This window comes from Rana temporaria, chromosome 3, assembly GCF_905171775.1.
Source record: "Rana temporaria chromosome 3, aRanTem1.1, whole genome shotgun sequence".
NCBI classification, from domain to species: domain Eukaryota; kingdom Metazoa; phylum Chordata; class Amphibia; order Anura; family Ranidae; genus Rana; species Rana temporaria.
This window is the reverse complement of record NC_053491.1, coordinates 448,257,277-448,283,797: the sequence shown is the minus strand read 5'-3', so window position 1 is coordinate 448,283,797 and position 26,521 is coordinate 448,257,277. Positions and strand designations below refer to the sequence as shown.

General features: G+C 47.2%; 1 protein-coding gene across 3 annotated transcripts in view; it reads right to left on the bottom strand.

Annotated features, from left to right (window-relative positions):
• Positions 1-7,837: 7,837 nt before the first annotated feature.
• The window catches only part of RFX1 (regulatory factor X1), a 74,458-nt gene continuing 55,774 nt past the window's right edge, over positions 7,838-26,521 (bottom strand). For all 3 annotated transcript variants that reach the window (XM_040346595.1, XM_040346596.1, XM_040346597.1), the window contains 10 exons: positions 22,108-22,220; positions 21,905-22,023; positions 18,260-18,360; positions 17,971-18,122; positions 17,283-17,380; positions 14,107-14,256; positions 9,923-10,131; positions 9,442-9,595; positions 9,277-9,322; positions 7,838-8,513 (listed from right to left, as the gene is read on the bottom strand). In XM_040346595.1, the coding sequence (XP_040202529.1) occupies positions 8,362-8,513; positions 9,277-9,322; positions 9,442-9,595; positions 9,923-10,131; positions 14,107-14,256; positions 17,283-17,380; positions 17,971-18,122; positions 18,260-18,360; positions 21,905-22,023; positions 22,108-22,220 (1,294 nt within the window). In that variant the 3' untranslated portion in view covers positions 7,838-8,361. The remainder of the gene's footprint in view (positions 8,514-9,276; positions 9,323-9,441; positions 9,596-9,922; positions 10,132-14,106; positions 14,257-17,282; positions 17,381-17,970; positions 18,123-18,259; positions 18,361-21,904; positions 22,024-22,107; positions 22,221-26,521) is intronic.

Below are 26,521 nucleotides of genomic sequence, written 5' to 3'. Positions count from 1 at the left end.
CCTGCCATTGCCCAATATTTGGAGTCAGTGTTCTCGACATGGTCTGAGGAGTTCCTTTCCCCCTCTCTGTGTCTGTATGTTGGGGATCTAATCCCTACAGTGGCCATTACTATGACGTCTCTCATTTTATACTAGGAAGGCCAACACCCTTACATAGAAAAGGCCCAATACTCCAACAGTCAGCTGGTCAATACAGCTCAGTCTTTGTATAAAGCAGTGTTTCTCAATTCCAGTCCTCAGGCCCCCCCAACAGGTCAGGTTTTCAGGATTTCCCTCAGATGAAAAGGCTGTGGTGATTACTAAGCAGTGAAACTGATCAAATCACCTGTGCAAAATAATGGAAATCCTGCCAGCCTGAGGACTGGAATTGAGAAACACTGGTATAAAGACACCTACTACAAGACAGGTTACCCTAAAAAGTTTGACAAGGTGTGGTCCAAATCAGGTCCTTCAGGATGATTCCACGGCTCGAATGTAGGATACATATAACTAAAGCCTAGTACACACTATCCATTTTTTTTTTTTTTTTTCTTTCAACCCAGTGGGCTGAATGGAAAAAACAGTGACAAAAACAAGCATAAAAGTCAGCGCTTGTGCCAAACTAAATGTGTACCACCAACCTAATTGCTCAGGGTAGGGGGAGATGCAAATGGTGCAAGATGATAATGATAATAAAAGCAATGACTTTGAACAAGTCCATAAAGTTCTTAACCACTTGACCACCGGGCCTATTCTGGCACTTCTCTCCTTCATGTGAAAATCACAATTTTTTTGCTAGAAAATTAATCAGAACCCCCAAACATTATATATTTTTTTTTAGCAGACATCCTAGGGAATAAAATGGCAGTCATTGCAATACTTTTTGTCACACCGTATTTGCGCAGCGGTCTTACAAGCGCACTTTTTTTGGATAAAAATCACTTTTTTGAATTAAAAAATAAGACAACAATAAATTTTGCCCAATTTTTTTATATATTGTGAAAGATAATGTTACGCCGAGTAAAAGGATACCCAACATGTCACGCTTAAAAATTGCGCCCGCTCGTGGCATGGCGTCAAACTTTTACCCTTAAAAATCTCGATAGGCGACGTTTAAAAAATTCTACAGGTTGCATTTTTTGAGTTGCAGAGTAGGTCTAGGGCTAGAATTATTGCTCTCGCTCTAACGATCGCAGGGATACCTCACATGTGTGGTTTGAATACCGTTTTCATATGCGGGCGCTACTCGCGTATGCGTTCGCTTCTGCGCGCGAGCTCGTCGGGATGGGCCGCTTTAAAAAAAAAATTTTTTGTTTTCTTATTTATTTTTATTTAGTTTTATAATTTTTTACACTGAAATTAAAAAAAAAAAAAAATTGTAAATGTAAACATCCCTTGTAATAGAAAAAAGCATGACAGGTCCTCTTAAATATGAGATCTGGGGTCAAAAAGACCTCAGATCTCATATTTAGACTTAAATGCAAAAAAAATAAAAAAAAAATAAAAATGTCATTTTTTCAAATGACAAAAAAAAAAATGTTTCTTTAAGAGGCTGGGCGGGACTGACGTTTTGACGTCACTTCCGCCCAGCAGAGCTATGAGGACGGGTGAAGGAGATTTCTCCTTCAGTCCCGTCCCCGCTCAGCTGCCGGACACATCCGATCCCCTCCGCCGCTACCGACGGCTCCGGTAAGCGGCGGAGGGCGCGGGAGAGCGGCGGGAGGGCCCCCTCTCCTGCCACCGATAACGGCGATTGCCGCGGAGACCGCCGTTATCGTGTAAACCACCGCCCCCTGAAAAGATGAATATCTCGGTTGTGGCAGCAGCTGCTGCCGTTATCGAGATATTCAACTTTAAAAACAGGACGTCTTTTTGACATGGGGCGGTGGTCAAGTGGTTAAGAAGCAACTTTTGGAGGCAGCCCAGTGGAAGGGTAAGAAGAAATCGTCTGGAATAGCTGAGGATGAAGCACAGGCACCACTCTAAGTGCAATAATTCAAGAAATCTTTCATTTCGTATTTACATTAAGTACGATCAAAACAGGCATGTAGGAATGTGGGCATGGATTGCCGAACGTCCGTGAGGTCAGTGCGTCCGTGGGCTGATGGCTGTGCTGGTGTTAGCTGACACTTCCTGTGTCTTGGAACGCACGTAGGGAGCCAAGGGGATGTCATCACTTCCAGGTGGGAGACGGCCAATAGGCGACGCGTTTGCAGAGCATGCGCTCCTTGTAGGCCTGAAGAAGGAGCTCATGCTCCGCGAACGCGTCGCCTATTGGCTATCTCCCATCCCCTTGGCTCCCTGCGTGCGTTCCAAGACACAAGAAGTGTCAGCTAACACCGGCGCAGCCTGCTCACAGAACACCACAGCCCACGGATGCACTGACCTCACGGACGTTCGGCAATCCATGCCCACATTCCTACATGCCTGTTTTGATCGTACTTAATGTAAATACGAAATTAAAGATTTCTTGAATGATTGCACTTAGAGTGGCGCCTGTGTTTCATCCCCAGCAGAATGGAAAAAAAACAACTGAAGAACGCGAGAGGAGCCACTGTAGTAACTGCAATGTTAGGACACAATAGCCCCGGGAGGAGATCCCTGTACTGACGGGGACTACCCGCCCCGACCGGTACGACTACCCCTTCTCCCCCCTGCCAGAACACACACTAGTTGGCACTCTCAGCTATTGGCTGCCGATCGTCAGACATTTTTTTTGTGGTCATGCCCCTTCGACCGGCTGTTGTACACACGAGCCAAATGTACGGTTTCTATAGAACCGCCCGATATTCCTTAACTGATGTAACTTACGGCCCTTAAGTGATGTCACCTCATGTTTCATGCTGCTTAGAATGTGGGAGGGGAGATTTCTGAACAAGGGGCGGCATCTCATCTCTTCGGATTCCTTGAGATGATAGTGTGCAGGGCAGCCATCACAAATTTTGGGGCCCCTTACACAGCTTTAGGCAGGGCCCCCCTGGAGAAGAGAACCGGGATATGATAAGCGCGGGGGGGGGGGGTTTGTGGTAATGAAAGTGTCATCTCTTCTCTCTCCTGCCGTGAGATGATAAGCAGGACGGGGGGTTGTTTCTGACAAACAAAACAAAATCAAGTCTTCTCTTCTCTCTCCTGCCGCAAGTTGCTAAAGTCAGACTAAAAAAAGGGGGGGGGGGGGTGGTGTAGTTGTAGTCTTGTTTTCTACAATGTTTTATGGTTTGTGGGGCAGGCGCCCTACGTTCTGCCACCATTTTGGCCCTTGCGTGGGAATATTCTCTACTTTAAAAACTTTCAATAAAATCATAAATCCTGATAACGAACAAGCTTGTTAAGTAACATACAGAACACCGCAAAAATTTATTGTGCATTTAAGAAATACTACAAAAAGTTAGAAAATGTTTTGCTTGCTGTTTATCCCTCTCTTTGATCATCTCGTCCTTCACACAACATCCAGACAAAAATTAAGATTTAAAGAGATGTATACAAAATACAACGTATTCCCTCATACAGACTAACCATCATCACAGGTCTGACAAATAAGAGACAGGTAAGGCCATAAGGTGGGGCGGAGCACTGAGGCTTCCCACTGTGACATCACAATATCCAACAGATGAACGATTAGTCATTTTTTTTTTTAGCACAGACAAAAGCAACGAAGAAGCAGTCAGAGTTGGGAGTCACTCTGCTGTTGATGGGGCAGTTTAAGGCAATAGACTGTAGTTTAGATTAGAGGTAGGCCGTTGCTGGACCTCGAGGCCCTGAGGAACTACATACCCAGCAAGCCTTGATTTGTAGCTCGGCAAGGAGTGGGTGGGGCTCGGCTCCAGTTTTGATCACACCTACTAGAGGGGAAATTTGGCCACAGGAACAACATGTGCTCCGTGTGTACAAATATACAGGTCAGTCATAATTAAACTGATTGCCTTCAAAGTGTCGCAACTTAAGATCTAACAGAAGGATCATAGTATGAATAGGTGTAAATCTTCATTATGAGAGCAAAAGGTGGATGATTCCGACATGTTGGTGACAATGTCACAACAAGACCCACACACTTGTAGTCCATTCCCCAACTCTAGGACATAGCGTGCATGTACTGACTGCATTATCTTCATTTTAAAGCTAAACTGATATAAATAAATCTCAATACTTCTAATTTGTGACCGTTCTTTAAATCAGCAGAGAACAGCTAGTTCTGAATGCGGACAATTTTCACAATGAATGGCTCCTATTCAGAAGTATCTGATTCACCAAACCATCAGGTCACGTCTGTTACTTAGGCTTAACGCCAGCCATAGACAGTTTGAATCTCGGGTGGTTCAGCAGGGATTTGTACCATCTATGGGCAGACTGAATGTACCCACGTTGATCAATTAACTGCAATTATTTCTAGTGGGTATTATATCTGCTAGCAGTAATCACTGTGTTCTCCCGACAGGGGGGACGGGGGACGCAATGGCTCCGCGGGAGGGATTCCCCCATCAACAGTGATTTTGTTGATGAGGGAAGCAAGCGATTTTCTTTCCGGCAACCCACTAAAAGAAAACCGCTCCATCTATGGCCGGCTTAAGAGACCAAGACAAAGGGCTGCCAAGACTACAATAATATTCCTTTTTAAGGCATCAATCATGGCCATGGGCTGAACAAGAGGCAATCAATTGATTCCCTCCATTCATGCTAAACCCGTGAATAGAAGTGTCTCCAGTGCTAGCTATTGTATTCAGGCAGCTGCTGCACCTGTCTAAATACAGTGGCACTGCCAAGTGTGCAGCCATTACATTTTCACCCAGATCAGTTGATATATAAGACCCCTTTCACACTGGAGGCGTTTTTTTAGCACTAAAAATAGCGCCTGAAAGAAGCCTCATCTGCAATCCCAGTGTGAAAGCTCAAGTGCTTTTACACTGGGGCGCTGCGCTGGCAGGGCATCAAAAAAAAGTCTTTGAGGCGCTTTAGGAGCGGTGTATACACCACTCCTAAAGCCCCCCTTCCCATTGAAATCAATGAGCAGCAGTGCTTTGTGGGCACTTTTAACCCTTGATTCGGCCACTAGCAGGGGTTAAAAGCGCCCGAAAAAGGCCTCTAAATCACTGCTAAAATTAGTGGCGATTTACTGGCGTTTTTCGGGTGCTAGGGGGGCACCTCTAAACCCCCACTAACAGCTGAATCAAGGGTTTAAAGCGCCGCTGCCGAGGTGCTTCCCATTGATTTCAAGGGGAAGGGGCGCTTTAGGAGCAGTGTATACACCGCTCCTAAAGCGCCTCAAAGAAGCTGCTTGCAGGACTTTTTTTTTGCGTAAAGTGGCAATCGGCACCCCCATTAGGATCTGTGTTCAACATTCACAAACTGGAGCCGAATGGCACTTAAAAACTTCAATAAAGCTTGCTGAAAGCCCTGCAGATGATTTGTCAACGCTTGCCGTTCTCACTGCTTTTATACAAGTCGAAGCCCGCGTGAAACAGGTCTTACGGTTTTGCAGCGTTTCCACGAACAGACGCAATTTGGGATTGTGTCTGTTGTACCTCTGGTGTCACATGACCTTCATCATGCATGACGAAGAGGTCCTTTGTGGCCCCGACCTGTGAGTATTGATCCATGGTGTGCTGGTAAGAGCTGTTCTTATCTTATGACCTGAGCAAATCACCTCTTTCCTCCATTATATTTAACTTGCTAATGGATGCAGGCATTAATATGCCTGCATGAGAAGCTTTAGACGCCAGCTGCCTTTCTCCTACAGCCCAAGTTGCAGAATAGCCTCAGGACCCTGACTTTACTCAAGTTGAGACCTCACTGTCTTGCAACAAGCAAGCATCCCAGGGCTCAACTTCCAATTGAACCTTTGCATGCTTTAGGCGGGCCGTGCACAGTTCGAATCGATTGGAACCGTTAATGGGCATGGTGAGTGGACCCAGTTGATTGATGAATCAATGTGGGTACCAACCAGCCTGCTGGATTATCTTGCGATTATCGGTAGTGGCTGCTATAGCCGCTAGCGATAATCACTGTCTTTTCTTGGTGGGACTGCTTCCCCCGACTTGAGAAGACAATTGCCCCGCAGGAGAGCTTCCCACATCAACACTGTCTGGGGTAGATTCAGATAGATTTGCGGATCTTTAGATCCGCGTAATCTATCTGATTTACGATCCGCCGGCGCAAATTTGAGAGGCTAGTGCAGTATTCAGAAAGCACTTACCTCGAAACTTGCGCCGGCGGATCGGAAATGCCCCGGCGGAATTAGTAGTATTTAAATCAGGTGCGTCCCCGCACCGATGGCTAAATTTCCCAGCGTGCATTGCTCCAAATGACGTCGCTAGGACGTCATTAGTTTCGGCGTGAACGTAAATTACGTCCATCCTTATTCGCGACCGACTTACGCAAACTACGTAAAAATTCAAAACTCTGCGCAGGAACGAAGTCCATACTTAACATTGGCTGCGCCTCCTAATAGCAGGAGCAACGTTACGACTAAAACGACTTACGCAAACAACGTAAAAAAACTACCGCCGGGCGCACGTACGTTTGTGAATCGGCTTAAGTAGGTAATTTGCATACTCTACGCTGAAAACTACGGGAGCGCCACCTAGAGAATGCACCCTAAGATACGACGTCGTAAGAGACTTATGCCAGTCGTATCTTAGGCAAATGTCAGCGTATCTAGCTTTCTGAATACAGAAAGTAGATACACCGGCGCAGATTTGAATTTACGCGGGGTATCTATGGATACGCCGGCGTAAATTCTATCTGAATCTACCCCTCTTTGTTAATTGGGCAATCAAGCAAATTTTGCTCCGTTAGGGCCGGTGACTTGTCGTTATGGTTCCCCTATCCAGATGGTTCCTGTAAAGACTGTGCAGGCGCAATCCTTGCCAACGGAAATCTCCGAACCTCGGCCGTCATCCAGGCTCATTGCTTAACATCCCAGTGGATTGGAGGATGTTAAAAAAAAAGAGCCAGGAGGCCGAGCGAGCCGTCCGAGCGAAGCGAGGACGTGAGGCCAACTGGCCACTTTCCTCAAATTCCACGTAGCCCTGGATACCGGCCAGGTTCGGAGATTTCCGTCGGCAAGGATTGCGCCTGCGCAGTCCTTACAGGAATCATCTGGATAGCCGGGAACCATATTGGCACATCACCGGCCTTAGGTTTTAGGTCCTGTCTGTTAGACGATAAACAGTTCTGCCAACATGTTGGCAATGCTGAGCTTTCTGTTAAGCCTCGTACACACGATCGGATTATCCGGCGGGAATTGTGTGATGGCAGGCTGTTGTCGGAAAATCCGACCGTTTGTACACACCATCAGACAATTGTCAGATTTTCCACGGACAAACGTGGGACAGCATGCTTTAAAATTGTCCGCCAACAATTGTGTGTTGTCAGATTATCCGATCGCATGTACATACAAAGTACAAACACGCATGCTCAGAAGCAATGCTCACCATAACACAACATTAGCAGAAGTTGCCCAAAGGGTGGTGCTAAAGAGCTGTAAAAAAACTTACTTTCGTGTTTGTTGGACGACAATTCTTTGCCGTTTGTATGCAATACAAGATCCTGGCCAACGCCCTTCAGACAAAAGTCCTGCGCTTTGTCCGATGAAAATCCGATCGTGTGTACGAGGCTTTAGACTACCCTGCATGATATGCAAACAAACTGTGTCATGCAGTCTGTAACCAATATTAACTTTCTCTAAAAATAAACATAAAAGCTATAAAAAAAACATCAAGCTTTCAAACCATTTTTTTTTTAAAACATCCCAAAAACCATTGTATTTTCCCTTGAAGTTATCGCTGAGCTTTCAGAGGGATCCTTCTGTCAGATCTTGGTGTACAGCACACTGAACGCTGACGTTTTTAATTACGACCTCCCCGTACGCTTGTCATGGCACAGAGAATTTACCCGGCTGGCACCATACGGGTTCTCGTATAAGACTGGTGGACTTCGAGTTTCCAAATTTTGCAGGATTTTATAAGGGCAGGACTTCTGCATTTTAAAATACACTTACTCTATATATAGAATATGAATATACATATAGACACGCACGAGATAAGCTTGCATTAAGCTCGCCGAGCTATGTACACATTGTTGGATGCACAGCCTCACAATGGATGGTATACTAGATATATACAATTCGCTTTCCTTGCAGTCTGTGCTTTGTGGGCGAGTTGTATGTATATATAGTTGATTATATACATACACATATAGTGGTCATCGGTGACTGGTATAGAGGACACAGCCAGGTCTTACAGCCCTTATCCTTGTAGTTGTAATGATCTCATATCATAGATAGTGCATTGTGGGGATTTTGTTGGTACGGAGGTAATATCCCCCTCCCCCGTCCAATCCGTGCGCTCCCAGAAGGCTCTGGTGTAACGTTGGCCAATCAGGTGCTGATTAGGTAGTGGACGGGACCTGCACAAAGATCCCCTGGGAGTCCGTACGTGCGAGCTTGCTCGGTGGCTCGAGGGAATTGGAGGAATCGATATTTAGTGAAAGCTCATGGGTTACTTCCTCATCACTCTCATCATCTTCTTCTTCTTCCTCATCTGGCCAGGCAGAATTAAAAAGACAAAAATTAAACATGTACAGCTTTTTTATATACTGTATATACTTTTCCCTCACCTGGGGATCTGGCCAGTAACACACCACGTGTATTAGAGTGCCTATAGCAGCATACAGCAACAGAGACACCTTTGGACAGCAGCATCAGGGCCGGTGTTCTTTTGATATGTGCCCGCGCATGCACAGAACGGAAGGGCACTCCAACTGAGTTGGCCGATCAGCTGAAGTGACGTCCCATAGCGCATGCGCACATCGTCTGAGCCTTTTTTTCGACAGGAAGAGCACTCCAGCTGAGTTGCCGATCAGCTGGAGTGACGTCACCATAGCGCATGCGCACATCGTAGTAGGGTTTTTTCGACGGGCGAAAACCATTTCTCTGCCACAATTTAATGCCATGCAAACAGCGGAGGGACACCGAATTTGTCATATTGTGCCTCACTGTTGTGCCGCGGTTTTACAACAAAGGCACAATCTGACATCTACGGAGTCCCTCCACTCTTTGCATAGCTTTCAGCTGTGAAATGGTATCGCCAGTCAAAAAAAACCTACTATAATGTGCGCTATGGTGACGTCACTCCAGCTGATCGACAACTCAGCTGGAGTGCTCTTCCGTTCTGCGTATGCACGGGCACTTTTCGACGGAGGGCACAAATCAATTGAAAACCGGCACCAGCATAAGGCTGCTTAGGGAGCCGCCTTGGGGCAACCAGGATGGGGGGGGGGGGATGGGAATCGTCAGCTACTTACCCTTGTCCTGATCCATGGGTTGCGATGAGCTGCTCACGTTTGCAAACTAAAAAAACAAAAGACATTACTCTTAGGTAAAAGGAAGAGGGTATACGGGAGCGTACATGTTTATATGAAGATCACCAACATTTTGAGGCTTAAGAGCGGAGCAGCTGTGGACCTTACCTCTCCCATGACAGCGATGGGGGTCTCTCCCCGGGCTTGGGCCACCCTATGCTCTATCAGATAGTACATGTACTCGTCATACAGCAGGCGGATAAGATGGAAGGAGCCAAAGCTGGCCGCACTGCGCAGAGTGAGATCTCGAATCACCATCGAGCTGGAAATGAAAACAGAAGAGTCTGTGTCACGTCACATGACTGGTTCTGTGTCCAATCATATCTCTCCCTCACACGTCACAACTACAGCACAACAGAAAATGGAGGGGAATCTCAGAAATGTCTGCAAATTGGCAGATTTTTATTACTGTGTCACCAGGGAAGAGATTTAACCTCACTTCCTGTCTTAGTGACTGGTGCCGATGGGTCAGAAAAAGCAGATAAATCTGCCCAACAAGGATCCAGACGGCAAAAAACTTGTCAGAGCTTCTATCCTTTCCACCCTCTCTCCAAAACGAATGCCTCATTTTAAAACCTTAATCACCCACCTGTAGAAGGACCACTTGAGGAGGAAGAGTTTGGCAGCCTTGGAAAAACTGGGTGATCCTTGATGTGGCTTCAGCACTTGAGAGACGACACTATCCAGCCACTCGGCCCACTGCTCCAGTGAGCTCTGCTGTTGTAACGTTAGCTTAAAGTCCTGCTCCAGCCGATGGACAACGCGATCCGCACACCGACACACCCAGGATGCCTGCTCCTAAGGAGAGAGGACACAGTTTGCTTCAATGCTGGTGGACAACCTCAGAGACTTGGCTTGTACAGAAACACAAGAGGAAGAACGTAGGGGAAGAGAGGAGAAAGTGCACTTCAGTGCTGGAGGGGAGCACCAGAGATATGGCATGTATAGGAAGAGTAGAGAGGAGACAGTGCTTCAGTGCTGGAGGGGAGCACCAGAGATATGGGATGTAAAGGGAGAATAGAGAAGAGACAGTGCTTCAGTGCTGGAGGAAAGCACCAGAGATACGGCATAGAAGTGGGAGGAGAAAGTGCTGAAGGGGAGCACCATACATACGGCATGTATGGAAATAATAGAGAGAGGAGACAGTGCTGGAGGAGAGAACCAGAAATATGGCATGTATGGGAAGAATAGAGAGGAGACAGTGCTTCAGTGCTGGAGGAGAAAACCAGAGATACGGGATGTATGGGAAGAATAGAGAGGAGACAGTGCTGAAGGGGAGCACCAGAGATATGGGATGTATAGGAAGAATAGAGAGGAGACAGTGCTTCAGTGCTGGAGGAGAGCACTGGAAATACGGCACAGAATAGAGAGGAGACAGTGCTTCAGTGCTGGAGGAGAGCACCAGAGATACGGCATGTATGGGAAGAATAGAGGAGACAGTGCTTCAGTGCTGGAGGAGAGAACTGGAAATACGGCACGGAATAGAGAGGAGACAGTGCTTCAGTGCTGGAGGAGAGAACCAGAGATACGGCATATATGAGAAGAATAGAGGAGACAGTGCTTCAGTGCTGGAGGAGAGAACTGGAAATACGGCACAGAATAGAGAGGAGACAGTGCTTCAGTGCTGGAGGAGAGAACCAGAGATACGGCATGTATAGGAAGAAGAGAGGAGACAGTGCTTCAGTGCTGGAGGAGAGAACCAGAGATACGGCATGTATGGGAAGAATAGAGGAGACAGTGCTTCAGTGCTGGAGGAGAGAACTGGAAATACGGCACAGAATAGAGAGGAGACAGTGCTTCAGTGCTGGAGGAGAGCACCAGAGATACGGCATGTATGGGAAGAATAGAGGAGACAGTGCTTCAGTGCTGGAGGAGAGAACTGGAAATACGGCACGGAATAGAGAGGAGACAGTGCTTCAGTGCTGGAGGAGAGAACCAGAGATACGGCATATATGAGAAGAATAGAGGAGACAGTGCTTCAGTGCTGGAGGAGAGAACTGGAAATACGGCACAGAATAGAGAGGAGACAGTGCTTCAGTGCTGGAGGAGAGAACCAGAGATACGGCATGTATAGGAAGAAGAGAGGAGACAGTGCTTCAGTGCTGGAGGAGAGAACCAGAGATACGGCATGTATAGGAAGAAGAGAGGAGACAGTGCTTCAGTGCTGGAGGAGAGAACCAGAGATACGGCATGTATGGGAAGAATAGAGGAGACAGTGCTTCAGTGCTGGAGGAGAGAACTGGAAATACGGCACAGAATAGAGAGGAGACAGTGCTTCAGTGCTGGAGGAGAGCACCAGAGATACGGCATGTATGGGAAGAATAGAGGAGACAGTGCTTCAGTGCTGGAGGAGAGAACTGGAAATACGGCACAGAATAGAGAGGAGACAGTGCTTCAGTGCTGGAGGAGAGCACCAGAGATACGGCATGTATGGGAAGAATAGAGGAGACAGTGCTTCAGTGCTGGAGGAGAGAACTGGAAATACGGCACGGAATAGAGAGGAGACAGTGCTTCAGTGCTGGAGGAGAGAACCAGAGATACGGCATGTATAGGAAGAAGAGAGGAGACAGTGCTTCAGTGCTGGAGGAGAGAACCAGAGATACGGCATGTATGGGAAGAAGAGAGGAGACAGTGCTTCAGTGCTGGAGGAGAGAACTGGAAATACGGCACGGAATAGAGAGGAGACAGTGCTTCAGTGCTGGAGGAGAGAACCAGAGATACGGCATGTATGGGAAGAATAGAGAGGAGACAGTGCTTCAGTGCTGGAGGAGAGAACCAGAGATACGGCATGTATAGGAAGAAGAGAGGAGACAGTGCTTCAGTGCTGGAGGAGAGAACCAGAGATACGGCATGTATGGGAAGAATAGAGAGGAGACAGTGCTTTAGTGCTGGAGGAGAAAACCAGAGATACGGGATGTATGGGAAGAATAGAGAGGAGACAGTGCTTTAGTGCTGGAGGAGAGTACTAGACACACAACTTGTACAGAGACATAGGAGCAAGTGCACTTCAAAGCTAATGGTCAAACACCAGAAATTCAGGCGAAGAGTGGAGGAGTGAGTAGACAGTACATGTCTGTGCTGGAGGACAACCCCAGACACATGGCTTGCACATTGGTATACAAGAGGCAGAGAGGGGAGACAGCATCCGTCTGTGCTGGAGGACAACCCCAGAGACATGGCTTGTACAAAGGTGCACAGGAGAAAGCGTGGGGGGAGAGGAGGTAGGACTCTTCAGTACTGGAGGACAACCCCAGAGACATGGCCTGTACAGAGATGCATGGATGGGTGAGAGTTGGAGGTAGAGGAGGCAGTGCTCTTCTGGACTGCAGGACAACATTAGATACATAGGGCTAGATTCAGCAAGAATTTACGCCGGCGTATCTATTGATACGCCGCGTAAATCCAAAGCTGCGCCGGCGTATCTTCTTTCTGTATTCAGAAAGCAAGATACGCCAAAATTAGGTTAAGATCTGACTGGGGTAAGTCTCTTACACCGTCATATCTTAGTTGCATATTTACGCTGGCCGCTAGGTGTCACTGCCGTCGATTTAAGTGTAGAATATGCAAATGAGCTGGATACGCCGATTCAGAAACGTACGCGCGCCCGGCGGATTTTTTTACGTCGTTTGCGTAAGGCTTTTTCCGGCGTTACGTTACTCCTGCTATATGAGGCATAGCCAATGTTAAGTATGGACGTCGTTCCTGCGTCGAATTTTGAATTTTTTTTTTTGTTTTGTGTAAGTCGTTTGCGAATAGGGCTTTGCGTAAATTACGTTCACGTCAAAAGCATTGACTATTTGCGACGTGATTAGGAGCATGCGCACTGGGATACATTCACGGCCGGCGCATGCGCCGTTCGTTCAAAACGTCATTTACGTGGGGTCATGCTTTATTTACAAAAAACACGCCCACCTCTTCACAATTTGAATTTGGCGCGCTTACGCCGGCAGATTTACGTTGTGCCGCCGCAACTTACGGAGCAAGTGCTTTGTGAATACTGCATTTGCCTCTCTAAATTGTGGCAGCATAGCGTAAATAACATACGCTACGCCCGCACAAACTTACGTCCCCCTACCTGAATCTAGCCCATAGTTTGCACATTGGTATACAAGAGGCAGAGAAGGGAGACAGCGTCTGTCTGTGCTGGAGGACAACCTCAAAGGTATGGCTTGTACAAAAGACGCAGAGGAGACAGAGAGTAGGGGGGAGAGGAGGCAGGACTCTTCGGTACTGGAGGACAACCTAAGAGACATGGCTTGTACAGAGACTTGTGGATGGGCGAGAGTTTAAGGAAAAGGAGGCAGTGCTCTTCTGTACTGGAGGACAGAGACATGGCTTGTGCAGAGGTATACAAGAAGAGGATAGAGGAGACAATGTGTGTCCATGCTAAAGAACAACCTCAGAGACGTGGTTTGTACAAAGACACACAAAAGGCATAAGATGGGGATGAGAGGAGACCATACTTCAGTGCTGGAGGGCAACACCAGAGACATGGCTTGTACATTGACACACATGAGAGATGAGAGGAGACCATACTTCAGTGCTGGAGGGCAACACCAGAGACACACAAGTGGCAGAGAGAGTAGACTGTGCTGGAGGACACTGCCAGAGAATTGGCTAGTACAGAGATATATAATAATAGGCAGAGAGAGGAGAACCACACCAGAAACACATTACTTCCCCATGTGAGAAGACACAGAAGGATGTGAGAGTTCTGAATACTTGATAGAAGAAGTAAGAGGTGAAAAATGAAAAAGACAGAAATGTGTCTACCTGCACATTGGTGAAATCCACACGGTTCAGGTCGCTTAGCATCTGGTTGATCTGAGCGGTATTCTGCAGCACAGCGCGGGCGGCCTGGGCCAGGTGATTTAGCGATGTATAGCGCCGCAAAGTCTGGGCAAATGCACTTGCAGCACCAACCTGGGTCATAGGAGAAGACATGGAAAAGAAACAGTTTCAGCATGCTATTTTCTTTTAAATGTCTTTAGTGCCAACATTTCCAGTGGCACTGTAGAAAATAGCATTAGGAAAAAAAGATAATACAGGTACGTAATAACATGAAACATCAGGTACATTCAGTGTAGTACCGTATATAAAATTGCATATCACTGAGATATTAAAGTGTTTTTCTTAGTAAAGTAGGAGGGCTAGAACCCCTGTCAGCTTCCTTTTGGTGTCCGTGTCCCTGTTGCAGATTTGTCCCTGTTGCTGAAGCAGTTCCACTCGTTTTTATGTTTATTGAAAGTCAGTAGCTACAAAAAAGTGTTAATAAACACACACTTAACGGTCATAGGATCCAGCGATGCGGCCACCCAAACCCTCGCCTCTCCCCGGCGTCGACATTATAAGTGTGGGCACCTGGCTGTGACAGCTTACGGCAGGGGTGCCCAACCAGTGGCTCGGGGGCCACATGTGGCCCGCGTAGCCCTCTAATGTGGCCTGTGACCTCCTGCTTTGGGATGGAATAGAATACTGTTATTAAAAGGTAAGTTTATTACTAAAGGTCACAGTATATAGATGGGCATATGTGTTCTACAGTGATTACTGGGCTGCTTTCACACTGATCGGCAGGTGCGCAGCAATGCACTAGCGGGCTAACTGCACTGAGCCAAAGACTTCTGTTATAATCTGGGGGCCGGATTCAGAAAGATGCTTGCATCTCTCTGCGGGCGTAACGTATCTCCGATACGTTACGCCGCTGTAACTTTGGGCGCAAGTTCCGTATTCAGAAAGAACTTGCGCCCTTTGTTACGGCGGTGTAACGTATGTGTTGCGGCATAAGCCCACCTAATTCAAATGGAGATGTTGGGGGCGTGTTTTATTTAAATTTTACTTGACCCCGCGTTTTTGGCATGCGCCGTCCGTAAAATATCCCAGTGTGCATTGCTCCAAAGTACGCCGCAAGGACGTATTGGATTCGACGTGAACGTAAATGACGTCCAGCCCTATTCGCGAACGACTTACGCAAACGACGTAAATTTTTCAAAACTCGGCGCGGGAACGACGGCCATACTTAACATTAGCTACGCCTCATATAGCAGGGGTAACTATACGGCGAAAAAAGCCTAACGTAAATGACGTAAAAAAATGCGCGGGCGGGACGTACGTTTCTGAATCGGCGTAAATACCTAATTTGCATATTCCTCGCGCAACTATACGGAGGCGCCACCTAGCGGCCAGCGTGATTATGCAGCCCAAGATACGACGGTGTAAGACACTTAGACCAGTCGGATCTTAGGGATATCTATGCGTAACTGATTCTCTGATTCAGGCGCATAGATACGACGGCCCGCACTCAGAGATACGATGGCGTATCAGGAGATACGCCGTCGTATCTTGTTTCTGAATCCGGGCCTTGGAGTTTAGTGCACCTTCTGAAAGTGCACCACATGCACCGCGCTGCACATTCGGTGCTGGTAAACCTCAGTGCATCAGTTTGAAAGCAGTCTTAGGCCCCTTTCACACGGTCAGTCTGACCCAATCGGACCCTCCATTCACCACTAAGAAGTGACAGATGTCCATTTACAACCGCCTACCTCCAATCCAATCTGCTAAAAAAAGAGAGTAGAGTGGGCTCTATAGAGTAGAGTGGGCTGTGTCTATGTCCACGTTGCATATGCAGAGCGAACAAGGACCTGCCACCAGCCCGCTCCGCTCAGTGTGGCATGCGACTGGTTACCATGTCGCTTAAGTAGCCCTCACTCTTCAAAAGGTTGGGCACCCCTGGCTTACAGCTTCACAGCCAGGTGCGCACTGTTTGAGGGAGGGGGAGGGGAGAACTTTAGCTTGAGTCACCTAGGCGGCCCGAACGAAGGTGGAAGCAGGGCAGCCATCACAAATTTTGGGGCCCCTTACACAGCTTTAGGCAGGGCCCCCCTGGAGCAGAGAACCAAGGGGGGTGCTGACGAAAAAAAAACAAGTGTAATCTCTTCCCTCCTGCCGCGAGATAATAAGTGGCCATCGGGCCCCTTACAGGTGTAATGCAAAAAAAACAGGAGGGGGACCAGCTGGGCCTGTAAGGGGCCCTCGGGAACATCAGGCCCCTTACAGGTGTAATGCATGTACCCCCTTGATGGTGGCCCTGGGTGGGAGCAGGTACCTGTCAAAATTAGGTACCTGCCCCCCCCCCCAAAAAAAATGCCATGCCAAATGTGGCACAGGAGGGGGAGAGGAATGCTTAAAGCAGAACTTCCCTTCACCATCTCTAAACACAAGACTCTGGCAATGGCTCATGTGACCAGAGGAGTGACGTTTAGACACCGCTGTCTAATCTGCATCTCTGCCTAAACAGTAATCCTGGCAACTGGAGAGACATGTGACCATAGTCGAGAAACTAATCACATGAGCCACCTCTTGGAGAGAATAATGTTCACCATCACCATCACTTTATGTGATGAAAAAAACAACGTTTTTAAAAACGTCACTTTAAATGACCGTGTGTGGGGGAAAACGTTGTTTTATGTCTTCTGAAAAAAGACAAAAAAAAATTGAAGCATGTCGTTTTTTACTTCACAGAAATTGACCGTGTGTAGCAAAAAACGTCGTTTAAAACAACGTTTTTACACCCGCGCATGCCCAGAAGCTAGTTATGAAGCGAGCTTCAATGGAAAAACGTGGTGAACGTAACCGCGCTTTGCTAGAACATTGTGAGAAAAACGATGGTGTGTAGGCAACTTCATCTTTGAAAATTGAAGTTTCAAAAACGTCGTTTTTTACTTCACAGAAAATGTCGTTTTTTTTCATCACATAAAGTGATGGTGTGTATGCGGCAATACATTCATTCAGAAGGACATTTTTTTGATGTTGAAAGGATTTTATGCAATCATCCAGTCTTGAGCGTGACATAGTTGCAATCATCTTAATTTCTTCATGTCTCCGAGTTGCAGTTCCACCATTACCCACTGGGGGCACCACTGAGAATAGGGAATGATTCCTGTTCATCTTACCTTCACTCTGACCATCTCCTCCGGAATATTCATCATTGCACTTGTTAACCAACTCTCTAGACTCTTGGCAAAGTTTCGGATGGCCTGTGTCAGGGCACCTGAGGAAACAGAGTTTGGGAAACTGCTACCTGCAAGTCATGCTAGAAAACACAACATATTATTACAGAAAATACCACAAGCCTACCTGTTAAGAGAGAAACATTGAGGCTGACACGGCTGACCTTTTTTTCTTTAAATAGTTTCTGCCTGTCATGATGATCCTGTGGCTTCATCGGTCTACAAATAATATGCAGCTAAAGCTTTCCGATTTTTAGTTGCAGAGCTATATCTATGTTGAGTGTAATTTATTTTTTATTTTTTTATTGCTTTATGTTTTTTGTTGGCAGTGGTTTTCTGTACTGCCTTTTGTTGTAAGCTTGAATATTCAATACAAATTGAATTTATAGAGAAAAATAAAAAGAAGAAGATTTAGATCCACTAGTGATAGCGATCCCATTGAAGAGGACCCACAATGCCTAGCGTAAGCCCCCACAATTAGAAGAAGAGGCATTCAAAGCCCACGTTAAGCTAGGTAATTTTGCCTATTAGAAAAATAATAATAGGCCCTCTTTAGCTACTGAACTTTGTGCTCAGTTTTGATGTGCCTGGATTGCTATGACTTTTTTTCTGCCTACAGGAAAACACTCACTGGGAATTGGACGTAGCACATCCGGGATGAGGGTCTCCACAAGGCCCTGGTATAGCAAGTGGTCACAGTCCCGGCTCCATTTCAGCAAAGGCTCGTACTTTGACAAAAGCACCAAACTGTCCTTTGGCAATCGTTTCTCTGCTTCATCATCTCTGTAGAGTGAAAAAGAAAGAAAGGGATCATTGTAGAGGTATGGAAACATAGGTATGGAGAAACAGTGGGGGAGCGGGGAACTGGGGAAAGAAATTATTGATATACAAAGGTGTCTGGTGGTTGTACTGATACGCACACAGGGCTGTCGCTGTGCTGAGTCTGGTTGAACCTCCAAAATTTTTTCCACAGGGTCTCCACCAGGGTGAACTGAAGATTCACCACCACGTCCACTATAGCCTGTGGCACACGAGAAGTCATTAGTAAGACGAGTTGCTATGAATAAACGGCAGTTCTGCTAATCAGATAATAGTGGAATGCAAAGAAAGGAGCACAGCACATAAATACATTTACCTAAATACATAGGGCCTTTTTATAAAAAATAAAAATAAATAAAAAAAAGTAACAAAAAAAAAAAAAAAAGTAGAGTGGTTGTCCACAGTGACCAATCAGAAGCTTGTTTCTTTTTCCCAGGTAATAAACAGATGAAACCGGATTGGTCATTCTGGGCAACAAATCCACTTTTGTTCTCATTCTTCTTCTTATTCCTGCTTTAATAAGTACAACTATAAGTCTGGACTATATAGAGTGGAACCTTGGATTACGAGCATAATCTGTTCCAGGAGAATGCTCGTAATCCAAAGCACTCGCATATCAAAGCGAGTTTTCCCATAGAAGTTAATGGAAACAAAAATAATTAGTTCCGCATTGACTTCTATGGCATGCAATACCGCATGTGGCCAGAGGTGGTAGGGCCCCGAAGAGCCTCGGAAAGGCTCGGGGACAGCTCGGCTGAACTCGGAAAACCTTGGAAAGGCTCGGGAACAGAGGCCCAGATTCAGAAAGCAATTGCGCCCGTGTAACCATAGGTTACACGGCGCAATTGCTGACTTGCTCTGGTGTAACGAGTGCTCCTGATTCAGGAACCTCGTTACACCGGCTGCAGCCTAAAATCTGCGCGGCATAAGGCTCTTATGCCTCGCAGATTTTAGGCTGCATTCTTGCGTTGGCCGCTAGGGGGCGCTCCCATTGTGTATCAGCGTGTAGTATGCAAATTGCATACTACCACTGATTCACAAGCTTGCGCGGGCCCTGCGCAAGCCAGGTATGGAGTTTCCGTACAGCTACTTTAGCGCAAGGCTGCCCCTTCTAATAGTAGGGGCAGCCAATGCTAAAGTATAGCCGCCGCTCCCGCGCCGTGAAATTTGAATTTCACGGCGTTTGCGTAAGTGATTCGTGAATGGCGCTGGACGCCATTCACGTTCACTTTGTAGCAAATGACGTCCTTGCGACGTCATTTGCCGCAATGCACGTCGGGAAAGTTTCCCGACGAAGCATGCGCTGTACGCTTGGCGCTAGAGCGCGCCTAATTTAAATGATTCCCGCCCCCGGCGGGATCATTTAACTTGCGCGCGCTTACGCCGGGCAAATTTGCCGGCGCGCCCTCGCAGTTCACGGAGCTACTGCTCCGTGAATCGAGGGCAGCGCAAAATATTTGCGTGGGCGCAGGGCAAAATCGTTGCTGAATCTGGGCCAGAGTATTTCCGAACTGCTTCGGCTCAGCTCAGGCTCCCCCCCACCTCAGGCCAAATGTGGTACAAAACAAAACATTGCTCGTATTGTGAAATGTTTGTTAACCGCGTTACTCGCAATCCAAGGTTTCACTGTATAGTCTTTTCATAAGTCGTGAATTCTAGATCCCAGAAGCCCAGATCTTCCCACTCTCAAAGAACTCCAATAGGGAATATCCTGTTTTGGAAGCACCAGCAGCATCACCCCAGATGTCAACCATACAGAGACATTCATATGAATGACTGGTAGAGGGGAATGGAGGCAAGTGTATTTCACAAAACACCTCTCCTATTCCAACAATCCTTATTTTATGGAGCTCTGCTACAGAGATACAACTAGAGCAGCCTTTCTCAACCTCTTCAGCTTGGAGGAACCCTTAAAATAACTTTCTGTTCTCAGGGAACCCCCCTCCAAAAAATACTCTATCTACAACTCATTATACATTAGTGCAGTGGTTCTCAACCTGGGGGTCGGGACCCCATTGGGGGTCAAATGACGATTTGCCAGGGGTCACTGAATATTGGGCTGTTCCTGAAGCCCGCGCTGCTCTCCCAGCCTTCCACCAGCACGGCCACTGATCCCATGTTTATACTTTGTACATGTTTTAGTTGGACGGACTTGTGTACACACGATCGGATAATACGACGTAACAGATTTATTGCTAGACAGTTGGGGAGCATGAACAGCCAACATTTGTTGTCATTAATTCAGCTAAAAAGTGTCTGATGGAGCATACACACGGTCAAATTATCCGACACAACACGTCCATCAGACAATTATGGCCATTAAAAATGGATCGTGTATACGAGCCTTTAGTAGTAAAAATAGAGAATACATGGAAGGGAGAGGAAAAGAGGGGGAGGGGCAAAGAAAAAGGGAGAGAAAGAATAAGGGCTCTTTCACACGGGCGGCCCGTTCAGGTCCACCTGCCAGTTTTTTAGGTGGACCTGAACGGTTGCTCCGTGCTCCTCTATGGAGCCGCAGATGTCAGTGGTGACCTGCCCGCTGACATCCGACCCGCTCCGATCCGTCAAAGTGTGACGGAGGAAAAACCTACTTTTCCATCCGTCTGGCGGATCGGACCGGGTGAACACGGACAGACGGTCCGTGTTCATCCGATCCCCCCATAGGGGACCGCCCTGTCATCCGCCGGCTCAGCGGGGATCAACGGAGCGATCCCCGCTGAGCAAGCGGAGGTTCACGGGGCGGATCATTACTGATCCGCCCAGGGTGAAAGGGGCCTAAGAGAAAAAACAAGAAATACGGCTAGAGAGAGGGATGGGGGAAAAAACAAAAAATTAGGATAGGGAGAGATAAAAGGAGAACAAAGAGAAAGAGTGGCACATCCTAAAATGTACCATAAGGGGTTTAATACCGTAAGAGTGGAGGGGACTCAGGGAGGGCTAAATGTCCGTGGGTTAGGGTCGCAAATTACTTGCCTTGGGTGCGGACAACCCACACTACGAATATCATTTTACTGTTAGGGGGTCGTTAGGGGGTCCCCAAAACTTGGGAAATTTTATCAAGGGGTCACGGCACTAGAAGGTTGAGAGCCACTGCATTAGTGTGATAGTCAGTGAGAAGAACGTTCCTTACACTTGTGATCATTGGGAAGACTTGCCCCCTAAGGCCTCGTACACACCACCCAACATGTCCGATGAAAACGGTCCGCGGACCCTTTTCATCGGACATGTCCGCTGGGATCATTTGGTCTGATGTGTGTACACACCATCAGACCAAATTCCCCGCAGACAGAATACGCGGTGGCGACGATGACGCCGCGACGTACGCGCACCAGGAAGTTCAATGCTTCCACGCATGCGTCAAATCACTTCGACGCATGCGTGGGATTTCGGGCCAGCGGACATGTCCGATGATTCGTACTGACCATCGGATATGTCCGACGGACAGGCTTCCAGCGGACAAGTTTCTTAGCATGCTAAGAAACTTTTGTCCGCTGAAAACCTGTCCGCTAGGCCGGGAAACTGTCCGGTCGGCCCTACACACGACCGAACGGACCAGTTTCAACGGACATGTTCGGTCGTGTGTACAAGGCCTTACAGATAGCTAAAAAGATCAATGGTGTCAGTAGGAACTTGATGAAGTAGACAAATTCCTGGAATTCAGCTTTGAGTGTGTTTTATGGACAGAAAGGAGAAGGTCCAGAGCCTAGTCCATAAAGAACATAAGAGGACAAGATGCAATCACTTACCTCACAGTGCTCTCGATAAAGCAGCTGGAAGGCCTTGATGTCGGCCAAAATGACTCCATCGGGAAGAGGTTTTTCCTGTAGGTCTATGTCTGTAAACTCAGGCAGAGTCCGGGAGGCATCTGCACAGAAGACAATGGGGGATTATCAGGGATTGGTGATGTATGTACATGGGGGGGGGGGGGGACTCATCACTCATCACCTACCTAAGAACTGCTGGTACTGCTGAACCTGGGAGCTGATATCTAAAAGGCCAGAGGCTGACTGCTGGCCTCCTATCCCATTACTCATTCCTTCCATTTTCTGAATGGGCTTCATCCTTGAAGAAACAAAAGTTGGAAGATGCACAAAGTGGCACTAGTAAGCATGGAACAGGTTAACAGGTTATGTTAGATTCTCTTTTAAGTTAACAAATGGCCTATTCAGCTCCCCCCCCCCCATGTCTGTCGGAGCCCTTACTTTATTCCCTTTTTAAGAACCGCAACAGTCAATGTCGGAACGTATACAACCGCAACAGTCAATGTCGGAACGTATACAACCGCAACAGTCAATGTCGGAACGTATACAACCGCAACAGTCAATGTCGGAACGTATACAACCGCAACAGTCAATGTCGGAACGTATACAACCGCAACAGTCAATGTCGGAACGTATACAACCGCAACAGTCAATGTCGGAACGTATACAACCGCAACAGTCAATGTCGGAACGTATACAACCGCAACAGTCAATGTCGGAACGTATACAACCGCAACAGTCAATGTCGGAACGTATACAGGGTCAATGACTCCATGACAGTGTTTGGGTGAGGCAAATGGTTTCTTAGGTCAGAGCTCTACATCCTGGGGGGGGAAGCGAAGGAGTTCATATACTCCTCTCTACCAGGGAGCAAAGGTCATTTCAAGGGCACTAATGGAAGCATAAAAGCGTGGGGAACATGGGTAAAACTGGACAAGGGTACCCCTACCAAGAGAATCTGTTACCGTTCTGAAAATGGGCAAACTGACAGACTCTAGAACCACAATTTGTAGTTGACTACAGGGATTGTACCAATGCTTACAATATTACCACAGTTCACTTAAAGTGATTCTAAGAATATAAAGATTTATTTATTTTTTTAAATAACAAACATGTTAAAACGTACCTGCTCTGTGCAACAGTTTTGCACAGAGCAGCCCCTAAACCTCCTCTTCTGGGGTTCCCGATGGCACTCCTGGCCCCTCCCCCCATGCCAAGTGCCCCCATAGCAAAGTGCATGCTTGCTCCTGAGCCGCTTCTGCGTGTCCATCCATAAGACATACAGAGATCAGCTTGGCACCGCTCCCTTCTCACTGGATGTGATTGACAGCAGTAAGAGTCAATGGCACCTGCTGCTGTGTCTGAGCCAATGAGGAGAGAGAGAGAGCCAGGAGGAGCCTCTGTTCTCATGCACATCACTGGATTGAGATCGGACTAAGGTAAGCATAAGGGGGGCTGCTTTTTACCTTAATTCTGAGAATTCATGGAGCCTTTAGAACCATTTTTGATATGCACAGTAAAATATTTTTTTCATTAAGGTCATTGGGAGACCCAGTAGACTTCTGGGTAATATAGCAGGAGGGCAGAGAAAAGGACAATGCTTCCTCCACTATATATATATATCCTAAGGGCATAGGTGTGCCCACGGGGTGTGCCGGGTGTGCCCAGGCACACCCTAATCCATACCTCCCAATCAGGGATGAGTCCCGGAATGGCCGCGGCGTGTGCGGGTTGTCATTATTCCCGCATGCCGCAAGCTACATTTGTATGGCAGTCGCATCGCTCCCCTCTGCCTCTGACACACACAGTGCACGGTGAGCTTTAGCTACCCATTGGCTGAGTAGGCAGCAGGGGGCGGTGCAGCTGCTTCCTCGGCCAATGGGTGCACAAAGGGCTGTCCTTCCCTTCAAATTCGTTCTCTCAGCGCGCCTTATTCAAGTTCCTCACAGGAGAGGCTGAGAGGGGGAGGAGTGGAGCCATGCAGCCTGCAGTGGAGGACGAGTTCAGCCTAGCCTAAGGTAAGCTAGCTGAACAACAGGCCACTGACAGGACTGTGTGCTTATCTTAGTGGGGAGGAGGAGGGGGAGAGGAGGATGGGCTCTGTGTAGCAGGCTCCTGTCTCATGCTGTTACACAAGATCGTTTTTATGTGTGGCTGTGAACTGCTCTGCTTCTAAAGGGAGCATGTTTTCTGAGATCTCCCCCAATCTCTATTACACCTCCCTGTCCCTACCCATTATCTGCTCACCAAGCACAGCCTCCTCTCCTGTATGACCACCTCATGTGTCAGGCTGTGGCACTACAAATCCCAGCATGGTAGGAGCAATATCACAGATCAGGCTGGTTTTGTAGATGAAAAGTGCTAGTGTTGTATAGTGTGTTTTATGAAATGTATGATAATTATATATTTTATTATTATGCTTGATGGTCTTAAGGTGTTTATTCATATATTTTTTTGTAAGTAGTGAGCAGATTTGGTGTGGAAGTGCATTGGAGTCTTTTTATTTGTTTATAATGGAAAGAGTAGTGGAGTGTTGCGGGAGGTGGATGGACAGAGAGATGGAAAGAATGAGGAGTGAGTTAGGGTCCTTTCACACATACACGATCAGGTCTGTCTGTCAGTTCTTCAGGCGGACCTGATCGGACGCTCCATTCACCTCTATGGAGTGACGGATGTCAGCAGTGACATGTCCGCTGACATCCAAATCCGTTAATCCAGGTGGATGGAAACCCTATTTTCCATCCCTCTGGCAGATGGGATGAAAACGGACAGGCGGATCTGTTTTTATCCCATCCCCCATAGAGGAGAGCGGAGCTCTAAAAGGTCCATCTCTCCACAGTGAGCAGAGACGGACCTGTCGGCTCAGCGGGGCTCAACGAAGCCATCCCTGCTGAGCAAGCAAAGTCCATGAAAACCAACGTGTGTGTGAAAGAGCCCTAAAGAATGGAGGTATAGATTGGGTGACAGGGAGATGGATGATGGGACAGAGCTAGGGATGTGAGCGAGACACAGAAATGGAATGATGAAGCAAAGGATAGAGGGAAAGAAAGAAAGAAAGAGGGAGAGACAGAATACTAGAGGGATGAAAGTGACGGAGGATAGAAAAGGTGGAGGGATATAGGGCACAAGGATTGTATGATGGAGGAAGGAATGGAGTAAAAGATAAAAGGATGGAGTTATGGAAAGATGAAATAAAGGAGGGATAGAGTAACAGAGGGATGGAAGTGATGGAGGGTGAAGAGGCTGGCGGCACCTGCAACAGAGGGAGGGATGGAGACAGGAGGTCTTTGGAATTGAGGACATACATTCTTGTGATCCTGGTGGCTACCTGGGATTTCCCCTCACTTTCTCTGGTGGCTATTAAACAGAAATTAGGGGGAAATCTCTCCAGTGGTGACAATCTGATGGGTTACAATTAGGGGTGTAACGGATCAAAAAACTCACGGATCGGATCGATCCTCGGATCGGATCATTTTCGGATCAGTGCAAAAAAAAAAAAAATGTGTGTGTGTAATATATACATATATGTATGTATGTATGTATGTATGTATGTATGTATGTGTATATATATATATATATATATATATATATACACACACACACATTTCACGGGTGGATTAAAGAGGAAGCAGGTGAGGCTGTTTGGGACTTGTTAAAAGTACAATCTTGATGTTTTTACAGCTCTATATATATATATATATATATATATATATATATATATATATCTGTAAAAACATCAAGATTGTACTTTTAACAAGTCCCAAACAGCCTCACCTGCTTCCTCTTTAATCCACCCGTGAAATGTGCTCTCCCCCCCCCCCCCCTCCTCCTCTCACACTAGTGCTTCTCTGCTACTATTCCCTCTCCATGTCGGCTTGCCAGAGCCCAGTGCACAGCGTGACACGCCTCCCCGGGGAGGCGTGTCACGCTGGGCTCTGGCAAGCAGACTGGGTGGAGCAAGATCGCTCCGGAGCTAGGCCGAAGCCGGGGACTTTCCTAGGCCTAGGCTCCGGAGCGCTCCGCGGATCACGGGGTGTGCCGATCCGAACGGGGTGGCCCGTTCGGATCACGGATCGGTGACGATCCGTTACACCCCTAGTTACAATAACTCATCCTTACTATATCAAAAATAACATAAGAAATATGTTGTTGTTTTTTTACCTTAATATCTGTCTTAAACCACTGTACTAACTGCATATTGTACTTGTCTGTAGCTTAAGTACTGAAATTTGCACGGAAAACAAATTCTGTAACTTTTAGAAAATGCCAGTAAAAACGTGGCTGTGCCAGCAAATATTGAATTTCGCGTCAGTGAATTTCAGTCTGGTAGGTTGGCAACACTGATCATGGGAAATGTAGTCCCGGAGGATTGGCGGCCCCAGGTGTGTCCACGGAGAGCAGGCTTCAGCCCCCAGCATGCATGAACTCTGCTGGGGGGCCCTGTAACCAAGAGAAAGCAGAGGAATTGACATAATAGAAGAGTAAAAGAAAGGACTGTGCTGGGGGAAGCCAGAGAGGGAGCCACGCTATACCCCTGTACCCGCACCACCAGAGAGGGAGCCACGCTATACCCCTGTACCCGCACCACCAGAGAGGGAGCCA